The following is a 13,545-nucleotide window of genomic DNA, read 5'->3' as shown; positions in this document are numbered from 1 at the left end:
AAAAAAATATTTTGGGGTAAAAACCATGGAAAAAGAGGTTGTACTGGCGTAGTGCAAGGAATCTGCCTCATACCACCAGGATTTGTATCAAGGCACAGATCTCTCTGATGTTAGATAATTTTTTCATCAGCCCCATGGGATGGCACTGCCCACTATGGGTCAGGGAGGCCTGGGTGAGGGAGATTCCCTGCACTCCATTGAAGCTGACCTCATCAAGGAACACCTCGACAGGCTGGATACCTTCAAGTCAGCCAGCCCCGATGGGTTACACCCAAGGGTACTCAGGGAGCTGGCGAGCATCATAGGTCAGCCTCTGGCACAGATCTTTGGGAGTTCTTGGTGCTCTGGTGAAGTGCCTGATGATTGGAAGAGGGCCAGTGTCATGCCTATCTTCAAGAAAGGGAGGAAAGTAGATCCGGCAAACTACAGGCCCATCAGCCTGACCTCTATCCTGGGGACAGTCTTGGAAAAGATTATCAAGCAGGGCATGCTTAATAGCCTAGCTGAAGGCGATATCCTGAGGGATACCCAGCATGGGTTTGTTGCGGGTAGGTCTTGCTTGACCAATCTCATTTCCTTTTATGACCAGGTGACTTATCACCTGGACAGGGGGAAGAGATCGACATTGTATACCTCGACTTTAAAAAAGCCTTCGATCTGATATTTCATGATCACCTCTTGGCTAAACTGATTAACTGCACCCTTGATGTCACCACGATCCGCTGGCCGGGGAACTGGCTCTGCGGTAGGATACAGAGGATGGTGGCCAATGGGAGTCAATCATCTTGGGGTCCCACAAGGCTCTGTCTTAGGGCCTATACCGTTTAACATCTTCATCAGTGATGTGGACATTGGTGTCAGAAGCAAACCGGCCAAGTTTGCTGACGACACCAAATTCTGGGGTAAAGCACCCACACCTGAGGACAGGAGTGTGATCCAGGCAGATCTGGACAGACTCATGAAATGGGCGGACGAGACCTGATGGTGTTCAACACTGAAAAATGCAAGGTTCTCCACCTTGGGAGGAAAAACCTGCACCATGCTTATAGGCTTGGTAGTGCTACGCTGGTTAGCACTACAGATGAAAGGCACTTGGGGGTCATGGTTGACCACAAGATGAACATGAGCCTTCAGTGTGATGCTGCAGCTAGTAAAGCGAGCAAAACACTGGCTTGCATCCATAGATGCTTCTCAAGCAGATCCCAGGACGTCATTCTCCTGCTGTACTCGGCCTTGGCGAGGCCACAGCTGGAGAACTGCATCTAGTTTTGGGCTCCGCAATTCAAAAAGGATGTGGAGAAGCTTGACAGGGTGCAGAGGAGAGCCACGTGCATGATCAGAGGTCAGGAAAACAGACCTCATGATGAGAAGCTGAGAGCAATGGGGCTGTTCAGCCTGGAAAAGCACAGGCTCAGGGGTGATCTGATGGCCACCTATAAGTTTATTGGGATGCTCGTCAGGATCTAGGGAAATGACTGTTCACCAGAGCCCCCCAAGGGATGACAAGATCGAATGGTCACAAACTCCTCTGTGACTGGTTCAGGCTGGACATAAAAAATAACTTCTTCACTGTCCGGGCCCCCAAGGTTTGGAATAGACTGCCACCTGAGGCAGTTCAAGCACCCACTTTGAAGCCTTCAAAACACATTTGGATGCTTATCTTGCTGGGATCCTATGATCCCTGCTGACTTCCTGCTCCTGGGGCAGGAGGCTGGACTCGATGATCCTCTGGGGTCCCCTCCAGCCCAAATGTCTATGAAATCTATGAAAATACAACTGGAAATTATGTCATTATGAGAAACTTCAGTTTCTCAGATATAGAGTGAAGAATGAGTACTACTAATAGCCCTAGACCCCTGTTATTCCTGGATGTGACAGCAGACAAATTTATGTCTTAACCAAATAAAAAGCAACATTTATTTGGATTGGGTTTTGATAGGTAGTTATATAAAAGCTGATCATAACAGAAAGCAATGATTTGCATGAAAAAAGTTGATTCCGTTTAAATTAAATGGAAGAATGAACAACTATAGATCTGAAATGAAGGCTTTGAATTTCATAAGGCTAAATTTTAATAAACCAGGAAAGCTGGGTAGTAAAGTCAGTTAGGTAGAAAAGCTTAGAAATGTTGATGTGTAGGGGTCTAGAATTTCTTTAAGTCAAATTGCTAAGACTATCAGGAATCTATATATCAAGGAAGGGTAAAATAACTTTAGAAAGTGACATTAAAGTCTAAGTGAAAGAACCTCTTAAAAAGGACATTAAAGGAGTTTATAAACATACTCCAGGAGTGGAGGGGGAGGGGCGCTTTAATTAGAGCAGCTCCAAGAGCTTTAGTTAAAGCACCCTGCCACTATTTTTCAGCATGTGGACACTGATACATGTGATGCTGGAGTCTGCTGGAGCATGGTAATTATCAAGCTTCAGCAGACTTAGATAATTGAGTCTACTCCCACACACTGTAATTACAGTGCATCAGAGCAGCCTTGCTGCACATGTATAGGCACCCTAAGAATGAGCTGAAAGCCTAGAATGAATGGAAACAAGGACTGAACAACATTGAAAACGGTCTAGAACTTAAGAATGGTAGAAATAAAATTAGAAATACCAAAAAATAAAGTTGGAGTTAGACCATACAAATGAAAAGAAAAGATAAAGAAAGGCATGGAGGGAAAGGGAAAATGGGCTAAAATGCAAGATGACAGGTAGTAGCCATGTTAGCCTGAAGTCAGGCAGAAGGCAGGGTAGAAATGTACCTTATGAACTAACTGAATTATAGGTGCAGAAGCTTTCATGAGTAAGAGCTCACTTCATTAGATGGAAGATGGTGATGGTGGTTGGCTGACCGAGAAGTCTAGAGACGGTATGAGGTTCAGCCTCCCCTTGTCACTCAGGTTTGCAGCTCTGGGGTACTCCTAGAACCTCTGATGCACCTGAATCTTCAGGTGGCATTGGTGGCTAGGAGTGCCTTTCACCAACTCCATCTGGTTCCAATCCTTTCTTTCAAATTCATATCTAATAAACATCATCTATTCTTTTGTCACCTTGAGGGCAGACTACTGCAAACTGCTCCACTTAGGGCTACCCTTGACAACCATTTGGAAACTACAGGTAATTCAGAACATGGCAGCCTACCTTTTGACAGGGATGGGTCATCAGCAGGGATCCATCCTGGTTTTCTATGATTTAAAAAAAATCCCCAATTTTTGGTTAACAAAAACAGCCTAATCCATAATTAAAATGAAACACCACTATATATATATATATATATATATATAATTATATATATTATATATAAAAAGTAACCCCAATATATATATTAGTGGTGTTTCTTTAATAACAGAAGAATGTGGATTGGGGTTACTTTTTTTTACCTGAAAACTGGGGATTTTTTTTTTTTAATAGAGAAAATAAGATCCCTGGTGATCACATTATTCTAGTGCCTCAGAGTCAGCACTGGCTCCCAATAGCCAGCACAGTTAAGGATGTTATTTCTGACCCATAAACAGCCTGGGACTGACATACTTAAAGGACCACTTCCTGCCTTATGTTTTATTGCAGTCCTTATTGACAGCTGGGAGGAACCTCCTGCAAACTTCACTGTGTGCTAAGTTCAGTCAGAAAAACACATGGGAGGTTGCAACTCCTCAGCTTTAGAATTCTGTCCCTCCTGACGCCCAGAACAGCCTGAGCCTGGGCATCATTTAGAAGTGTTGCAACACCTCATTTAAGTAGGCTTTTAGCAGGTAAGATTAGTTCTGAGGTCCTATGTGGGGAATTGTTTCACTATTTATCATTTTACTTTACTATTTCATTCTGGTTTTATAATTTATCTTGTTCTTGTTGTAACCAGGCCTGACCCTTTTTGGGGGAAAGGCAGCATAGAAATCAAGCAATCAGACAAACAGACATAGGCTTTTCAAAGGTAAATCATACTAGACAGACCTGACAGCTGTCACAGATAACATCTACTGCATCTCCTATGTTTAATACAAAAATCAATTATTTTATCAATTTGGACCTCACTAAAGCTTTTGATATGATACCAAATCGGGTAGTATTACTAAAAAATGGAGAAGATTGGGATTAGTAAAGGAATTGTAAAATGGATAGGGAGCTGACTCGAATGGAGATAGTAGTGGCTACTGTTGAAAAAGGAAGTATCAGGTCAGAGTAAAGTTATTACTTAGGTTCCTCAAGGATCAGTCTCAGAACTTGCTTAAGTTTTTTTCAGAAATGACCTGGTATCATTATTAGGAGCACCTCATATAATCTGCTGGTGATATCAGGTTGGGAGGTATCATCATACACAGGAAGATCAGGATAATGCACCATGAAGAAAGAATTGTAGGACCTTGAGGACTGGAGTAGAAATCAGATGAACAGGCAAATCAGATGAACAGGCAAATTAGATGAACAGGCTTGTGCATTTGTGGACTAGTAACCAAAAATTCTACCATAACCTGGGAGCTAATCAGTTGGAAATCTAAGATGGGGGAAAGAACTTAGTGTACCAGTCAATCACGAATGACTATGAGCTCCCAATGCTGGAAAAAGGCAAATGCAATTCAAAGATGCATTAAAGCTCCTTTAGGAGAAACATCATATTTATTCACATACCACACCTACCTTTGCCCAAAAATTGGCCCTCAAAAACTGGGGTGTGTATCTTAGTGAATTCTTATTCTTGTGTTAGAAATGAACCATAAGGCCACTGTAACGGCTGTGTAGGAACACTATAATGGCTGCCACGGCTGTCTTTCTCTCCCTGTCACAGGGAAAGAAGGGTTGGGTGCAGTCTTCAGTGTCACAGTTAATTGTAACCTTTTCACAGCCGCTTCCAAATTAGTAGTAGCTTCTGGCTGAGCAGCCAAAAGATGCTGCCAATTCAGCAGCAGGTATAAGAGGGTTAAAACTGGCTTTTGGCTGAGCAACAACCATCAGGACCCACCCACGTGGTCAGGATCCGCTGTGATCATGATTCAGCTGTGATTCTGGTAAAATCTTTTTGTCCTTCATTCTGCCTTCCCAAAACAAGTTGCATGTCTTATTTGATAGTGTGTGGTATGTGAAAAAATACAGTATTTTTGGTAGACACAAGCAGATTACTGCCTCTGTACAAGGCATCAATGAGCCTTCATATCAGCAGGTGTGTGTACAATTCTCATCATCCACATTCAAGTAAAATTAAGTGAAACTGAAAGTAGGTATAGAGAAGTGTTAGCAGAATGATCAGGGGAAAGGAACTAATCTTACAAGAGGAAACTAAAAGAGTTAAGCTTGTTTAGTCCAGCAAAATGAAGATTGAAAGGAATTATGATTGCTCTTTATAAATAAATCAGGGCCATAAGCCCCAGAGAGGCAAAAAACTATTTAAGGACAAGAAAATATGGGTAATAAATGGTTATGAATTAATTTAAACTTGAAATTAGATCTGTACCACTAGATTTACTGTAGGTGTGGCAGTTTCCCCCCTAAAAAGCCCCCCACTAAATTAAGCTGTGTATGGTCTTGGCCTACAAGCCTCAGCCCTGAATGAAGTTCACTGAATTTGGCCGTATATTTTTGTAACCAGTTATTATAGCTAGAGTGATGTTGTACACCACTAATGTGTGTACTTACCTTATTCTTGCTATAAACACGAGGTGCCACTTTGAGAAAGACATGTGGCATTTCCTCCAGTGTGTCATTATCAACAACATGTAGTATACAGGTAGGGATGGTGGTATACACCTTTGGCACTACAAGCATATCTTCTGTCACATGAAATACTTCCCTACAATAAAAGAAGAATGACACAACTTTTAAAAAGTGTTTCTAATCTCAAATCTCTTTTCTCTAATAAAGTGAATATTGCATCAATAATTATGGCAGTAGATAGGTTTGTGTCTTCATGCATTCCAATCACTCAGAGTTACAAATTGCTGGAAGTTTTGTCCCAACACAAACCAAACCAAGAAACAAATCACAAAAATGAGCTGTAGACTTTGGGCACTGACTTAAAAAAATTAATGTGTATTAATTTTACAAAGCTACAAACATTAATTTTAATTGAACTTTTTACTTCATTTGTACTTTGGGCAGAGATGTAAAAAAAATTAATAATTTATCTTTTATTGTAAAAATATACTTCAAGTACCCATTACAGCAAATGCTTGAGCTCATGCAACTGAAAGTATGTGGCACTCAAGGCACATATGTAACTACTATAAGCAAAACACATTTGCATATGCAGTGGCTTACTTAACATTTAGGCAAAATGTGTTTGTTATTACATACTTATTTGTCTCTTTACTTCTAATTCTAAAAATCCAGCATAAAATTTGATTATTTTTATATTTTATATTGTTTATATGTTCATAGCAACTTAATAGTAATATTGCTTCTAATGATGGAATAATTAGTTTTAAAAAAATCATTGAATACCATGGACAAAATTTTCTAACTAAATAACAAATATTGGATTATGTAATCCTTGATCATTGAATATGCAACATTTTGAATGACAAGATTTTCTGGAAGCAGGGAGCACCTGCCATCTGGAAAAACAAATCAAACCTTGTCCTTCGAGTTGGGTATGCTAACATGGATGCACCAAGTTGAACAACCAAAAATATAGAAATCTACGTCAGACCATTTTTTTTTCATTACAAGCAGTTCAAAGCCAGCTTGATGAACTGTCTTCACACTTTGCAGAAACACTCGTCTCTGTTTTCAGTTAATAGTGAAAATATTTATAAAAATCCAATTCGGAAGGCAAATTTTAGGGAGGGTAAAATAAGGCTTTATAATGGAAGCTGGCTGCAACTTTAAAGTCCAGAGGCCCCTGCCACTCCATAATAAATTATTCCTGTGTAAGTATGGTTACCATATTTCCAATTTCAAAAAAGAGGATACCTGTGAGGGGGAGAGGAGGCAGAGATTATATGATTATGGGGGTACGGGGGGGGTAGTGATATGCCCATACCCTGCCCCCCACTCCCAAGCCACACCCCCAGCCCTGCTTCTGCCCCTAACTCATGGTATTCTGCCCCTCACTCCCAACCTGCAACTCCCCCTCACTGCTAATACCCCTCACTCCCAAACTGCAGCCTGCTGCTCCCCACAACCTTGCTGGTGACCCTCACTCCTTACCTGCAGTTCCCTGGCCCCCCAGCCCTGCCAATGCCCCTCATTTCTGACCCACACCCCCTTGTCCCCCTCAGCCCTGCTGCCCATGTAGCTCCCTTCCACCCCCCATTACCACCTCCCTCCCCTGCTGGAGCCCCAGTGGTGACAGGCATATGCATGTGCACATACTTCCTGGTCTCCAATCCCTTCCCCCTGCTGCCCCCAACCCCAAGCAGATCCTTGCTGGAGCAAGCCAGGAACTGCCATGAAAGCAGAGGCAGAGCAAAATTCTGGACACTTGCTGATATTTAAAAAAACCCGCCCAGATGGAGAGGGGGGTTTGGGGGTGCAAAAAGAGGACATGTCTGGGAAAACCCAGATGTATGATAACCTTAGTATATGTGAAACTCACCTAAAAACCACAAACCAGCAATTTGGTGGCTGATCCGAATATGTTACAACATAATCAGCAAAAGATGTCTTAGTCCATTCATCTTCATAACAGGGGAACTTTTCAATTGACTTACAGTTACTTTTAAACATTTCTCTAGAAAAAAACAAAAAATAGTGAGATAAATATTTATGCTTAATAAGTAGAGGACATATATCTTGATGAACTTTTGCAGATAAGGAAGAATACCAGTATATATGTAACACGCACTTTTACTAGTTCATTAAAAGTTCTTCTCTAGAGCTCGGTTACCATGAAATGAAAATATTTCACTGCTGCTAGCGACTAATAAAGATGGTCCTTTTGCTCAACTGGTAGGCTTCTGTCCTGTGGAACTGGAAACCTGGTTTCTGTCTTCAGGTGGCTGAATTCACTAATTAGCATTTGACATGAATTATCTATCTCCCTTGCAGACATGCTCTGAGGCACAGGAATCAGGCCCTTTCAGACAATGATGACTTTACACTGGAAATGAGGAGCTGTAAGAACAATGCCTGGCTATTCAAACTCCTGGGGGAAGGACATTTCTTAGGGTAAGGAAACTAAGTGAAAGATGGTACTATTAGGATACTGGATTAGTGTTCTTCATGTCTGAAAGGATGTAAATATTCTCTTGGTTCTGAATAGATGAGGGAAGATTTTTCATCTGGTTAAACATTCACCTTTCAGAGGAGGGTGGGAAGTAGGCAGTTATATTCAGGGCAGGCTCGCTGAGAATCCAATGGGAGAGGTACAGGACCAGATTTAGGATTTTACTAAGGGGGTGCGGGAGCAGCAACTGGCATTGCAGGGGTAGCTGTACCTACTGCTCCCACTGGGGCAGGCAGACAACCCCATGGAAGCAGCAGTCAGGGCTTTTTTAAGCCCCAAAGAAAGTAAGGATTCTCCCCCTTTCCCTTCCTGCTCAAAGGCATGCCCTCCCCTTCCCTCCTGCCCACTGCTGCCACAGTCCTCACCATCTCAGATGTGAGAGGAGCTCCAGAGCTACGTTAGCTGGGTTGCGTGGGTGCTGGGCACAGACCAGGACAGCAGCAGCAGTGGGTGCGTGCTCTCTCCTTGTGCCTCTCCCAGGTTGTAAGTGAACACCTGGGGGTACCAGGCAGGCAGGGGGAACCCACCCACTATCACTGCTGCAGCCAGGCCCAGATAGAGCCCAGCCCCTAAGAAGCACTGGAGTGCTTCAGTCAGCTGACTGAGTAAAGCAGGCTAAAAGAAGAAATAGTAAGAAGTCCTGGCAGACAGGTCAGAGACAGAAACTGTTTGCTAATCTATTGAGGTGGGTAGGAACTGCATCCTTGGATTTCAGATGCAGGGTGAGAACCAGTTGTTGTTCTGGTGTTTTCCTTTGTTTATTCTTATATATCTTTCTGTATCTTAGCATATGGTTACAGATTTCCTATGTCTTGTTCTTGTTTTTTTTATAATAACCCTTCTTGTTATCTTTTCAGCCCACTTATTGTCAGTGATAACCATGATTCTAGAGTAGTTGACCATACAGGCAGGCCTCTTTTCCAGAAGTGGGAATCTATCTTCTCTGAGCGTATGACCAGACCAGAGTGTGATTCTTCAAGCAGGCAAAGCCTGGGTGACACAAGTCTATGTGAGGTAACATAAATCAGAGAGTAGACCTTTGAGCATCTCAGTCTGTTCTCAGTGGTCAAGCAGCATATGGCAGGGATGGGTTTAGAGCTGAAGGACACCCCTGAAGATGTGAAAGAGTGCGTCTTAGGTGCACTCAGCTGCACTTGGGACTGGGGAGCATTACAGGTACCTATACTGAGATTATGCCCTTAATTAGGTATGGAATGAGGTCAGATCCAACTGTTTCTAGAATATTTTCTAACCATTCATCACCATTCATTTTTCATACATCATTCTGTCATCTTGTACTTTTTGATCTGAGGTTCTATTAGAAGTTTTAAAGTAATTTTATTTCTTCTTTGTAGGCAGCACAAAACTGGTAAGGACTATGAACACACTGGAGGATGTGAGGGCAATTCAGAAGGATCTTGGCAAATGGAAAAATTGGGCTACAGCTAAAAGGATGAAATACAAATGCAAGGTGCTACACCTTGGGAAGAATAATAAAAAACAGAAATATAGAATGGATGACACCTGGCTGGATGGCAGCACTATGGAAAAGGACTTGGGAGTCTTGGTAGACCACAGACTCAATGTGAGTCTCCAGTGCGATGCAGCTGAATGTAAGGTGAATGCGCTTTTGGGATGTGTGAATATAAGCATTAGGTGCAAGACATGGGAGATGATAGTGCCTCTCTACTTGGCACTGGTTAGGTCTCATCCGGAGTACTGTGTGCAATTTTGGTCTTCACATTTTAAAAAGGATACAGAGAAGTTAGAGAGGGCCCAGAGGCAGGCGACGAAGTTGATCAAGGGCTTAGAATGCAAGTCATATGAGGAGAGGCTGAAGGAGCTAGACACGTTCAGCTTGCAGGAAAGCCACTTAAGAGGGTACATAATAGCAGTCTTCAGATACCTGAAGGGCTGCCATAAAGAAGAGGGAAAGCAGCTTTTCTCTTATTGGAGTCATTGGACCAATATGCCTGAAGTTGCAGCAAAGTAAGTTTAGACTGGATATCTGGGAAAACATCTTCCCTGTTAAAATAGTGAAGTGGTGGAATAAAATGCCTAGGGAAGTTGTGAACTCTCCATCACTGGAGATGTTCAAAAAGAGGTTGGACACGCACTGGTTGGGGATGATCTAGGCATAGCTATACCTATGTTCTCCTATGGGTATTTCCCATGGTTCTGGGCTTCGCTGGTTGGACTAGATAACCTCTGGAGGTCCCTTCCACCCCTACTTCTCTATGATTCTAAACATTTTTTTAAAAAAGGACTTTTGAAGAAAAACTAAAAGAAATTACATTTCAAATATGGCCTTTCTTTTTCATGGGAAGAAATCCAAGATTATCATTTTAAAATTGTAAATGAGGCAAACCTCAAGTTGTTATTACCTATGAAGGTTGTAACCAACCTGATTGGCAGTATATTGGCACAATCTATTTTACCAATTTCCTCCAATAGTAAACATAATGCCCAACATGGCATTTTACAAGGAAGTTGGGACACCAATGTGGGATACAAATAGCACTCAATGGGAAAAGTACAATATGGAAAGAGGATTGAACAAAAGGAAAAAACCCAAAACCAAACAGAAGTCCTACAGCCAGCACGGTCAAAGAACAAACCCCTTTTAATAACTTTAGCTGAATGTTTGATGTAGTGCAGACATATAATCTGTTTTCGGTGGCATCATGGCATATGAGTTCTATTTTATTCTATTCTATTCATCACTGTAGGCTACCTTTCATGACTATGTTAAGAGAAGTGAATAATAATATGCATTTATTTTATTCTCTCTCCTCCAGCCTTTTCTTTCTCTGAGGGAAATTTTATGAGTATAATGGAATGTTTTATTTTGTGATATGTAGGTAAATGTGTCAGATGTTTATAAAATTGAAGACAAGACCAGTGCAGTACAAGTTACTTGGAACAAAGCACAATGATATTTGAGGTGGTATCTCCTGTAAGAGTTTGTTTCGCAGACTGGTCATTGGCCTCAGGAGACCATGAAGACTGTGCTTTTGGTGGGTTACTGTGTGCTACCACAGCTTCCTGAGTGGCTGAGGAGTCCAACGTGTGACATGAAGACACCCTGGCAAGTTGCACATACAAACTTGGTTGACCTTGCATCAGCATGCCCAGTACCATCTTGTCTTGCCTGCCTCTGATACCACCATATGGTACATGTTCCCTGCATCATTGACTTTCCATTTTGAAGCGACATAGGACCTGCTTCACAGCAGCTTTCCACTTGCAGCAGTCTAAAGTAACTGATTCCAAGTATTGGCCATTGTTGTGCAACTAACAAAGGTTTTTATTGCAGACATCAATCAAACAGAGTTTGGGCCATCCAAGGTGACATTTGCCAGTGGCCAGCTCATAGTATGGTATGTCCTTGGGGATTCAGCCATTGTCGACATGATTCACATGTCCTAACCAACAGTGGCATCTCTGTCTCAGGATCAGGAACATACTGGGTATCTTGGCCATTCCAGATCAGCAAAGTTGGAGATTTTGTCACACCATGGTATGCACAGGATACAACGGAGATATCAAAAGGTGGAAACTGTTCAGTTTTCTTTCTTTCTTGGCATAAGGAGTCCATGTTTCACTAGTGTACAATACAGAAAGTAGTACACAAGCACTGTTGATGGACACTTTTGTCAATAGAGTGAATGCTCTGTTCTTCCAAACTCTCTTTTAAAGTTTAGCCATGGCATTGCTTGCCTTTCCAATATGAGCATTGATTTTTGTTTTCCAAGCCAGGATTTTGCGAGACAGTGGAGCTCAAGTAAGTGATTTTTTCAACCATTTCCAGACATTCATCATTTATTCTAACTTCAGGAGGGTGGTCAACTTGTTGACCTATGACTACTGTTTTCTTGAGGCTAATGGTCAGACCAAAATCATCACAAGCATGAGAAAAGTGATCCATAGACTTTCAGTTCAGCTTCTGAATGATTAACAACTGCTGCATTGTCAGCAAAGAGTATTTCATGGACAAGAACTTTTTGAATTTTCATTTTCACTTTGAGATAATTGAGGTTAAAGCGTTTACCCATCAGATCAATTTTGGTCCAAAGGTATATTCCTTTTGAAGAGCCGCTGAATGTGTATTTGAGTAGGACAGTGAAGAAAATCCCAAAAAGCACTGGAACTAGGACCCAGCCCTGTTTTACACCACTCTTGATTTCAAATTCTTTCGAATGTGATCCATTGAACTGCACCACTCGATGCATACCAAGGTGGAAGGACTTGATGATGCTCAAGAGCTTAGGAGGGCATCCAGTCTCCAGGATTCAGAACAAATCATCTCTACTGGCAAAATTAAAAGCTTTGGTAAGATTGAAAAATGGTATGCACAAAGATTGTCTTTATTCATTGCACTTTTCTTATAACTGTCTGAAGGAGAATAACATATCTGTCATAGACTGACTAGATTTGAAACCACATTGAGACTCAGGGTATACTCTGTCTGTAAGGGTATGCAGTCTTAGCAGGATGACTTTGGCAAACAGCTTTCCAATGATGCAAAGTAAGGATATACCATGATAGTTATTGTAGTTGCTCATATCATTTTCATTTTTGTATAGAGTGAATGCTTGCATCCTTCATGTCCTAAGGAACTTCACCTTCTCTCCAACACATACATATTAATGCATACAGATGGGGGGGAGGAGGATGGATTTCCCACACTTTATAACTTCAGCCAGTATGCAATCTGTACATGGGGCTTGACCATAAGCAGGATGATCGATGGCTTTTTCTACTTCATCTACGGTAGATTCATGGTCAACCACTAACAGGGTTGAGAGGTCTTCAAGTGTGTTGACGGCAGAGTCATGGATCACATTTTCATGAGAGTAGAGTTCTAAGTAATGTTCAACCCATCAATTCATCCACTTATTGAGGTCATTGATGACTTCACCTATGGAGAATTTTAAAGGGGCGGTCTTCCTCAGAACAGACTTCAGAGCTTTCCCAATGCTACCATATTACTTGCATGTCACATTGGTCAGCAGCTTTTTGGATACTTTCATACAGTTGTAGCCAATCATCGTTTGACCTTTTGCTGGATCTCTTGAAGTGCCTGCAAGTTGGAGTGGCTAGGGTCACATTTACATTTAAGCAGAGCTGACTGTTTATTTTCTATGAGTGGGATCATTTCAGATGAGCTCTCATCAAACCAATCATTTGAGCTGCGATGTAAGGTACCACAAAAGTCCAAGGCAATTTGATAGAGGGCTCCTTTGAGTTGAATCCAGACTGGTACAGGCCCTATAAAGCTGTTTGCCTTCTACACAGACAAAGCTTACCCTGTTGCACACACTTCTATGGTGAATTGAACTGTTTACTAGGGTCTTCATTTCTGAGCTTAAAGTGATAATTTGGCTGTCATG

General features: G+C 41.8%; 1 protein-coding gene across 1 annotated transcript in view; it reads right to left on the bottom strand.

Moving 5' to 3' along the window:
* ADGB (androglobin) overlaps positions 1 to 13,545 on the bottom strand; it is a 279,220-nt gene that overhangs the window by 81,705 nt on the left and 183,970 nt on the right. The window contains exons 25-26 of the mRNA XM_090041017.1: positions 7,523 to 7,657; positions 5,623 to 5,776 (exon numbers count right to left, since the gene is read on the bottom strand). Coding sequence (XP_089897143.1) covers positions 5,623 to 5,776; positions 7,523 to 7,657 — 289 coding nt within the window. The remainder of the gene's footprint in view (positions 1 to 5,622; positions 5,777 to 7,522; positions 7,658 to 13,545) is intronic.

The sequence above is a fragment of the Crocodylus siamensis genome, chromosome 1, assembly GCF_052110815.1.
Source record: "Crocodylus siamensis isolate JL-2025a chromosome 1, ASM5211081v1, whole genome shotgun sequence".
Taxonomy (NCBI): Eukaryota; Metazoa; Chordata; order Crocodylia; family Crocodylidae; genus Crocodylus; species Crocodylus siamensis.
This window is presented reverse-complemented; position numbering and strand designations above follow the sequence as displayed.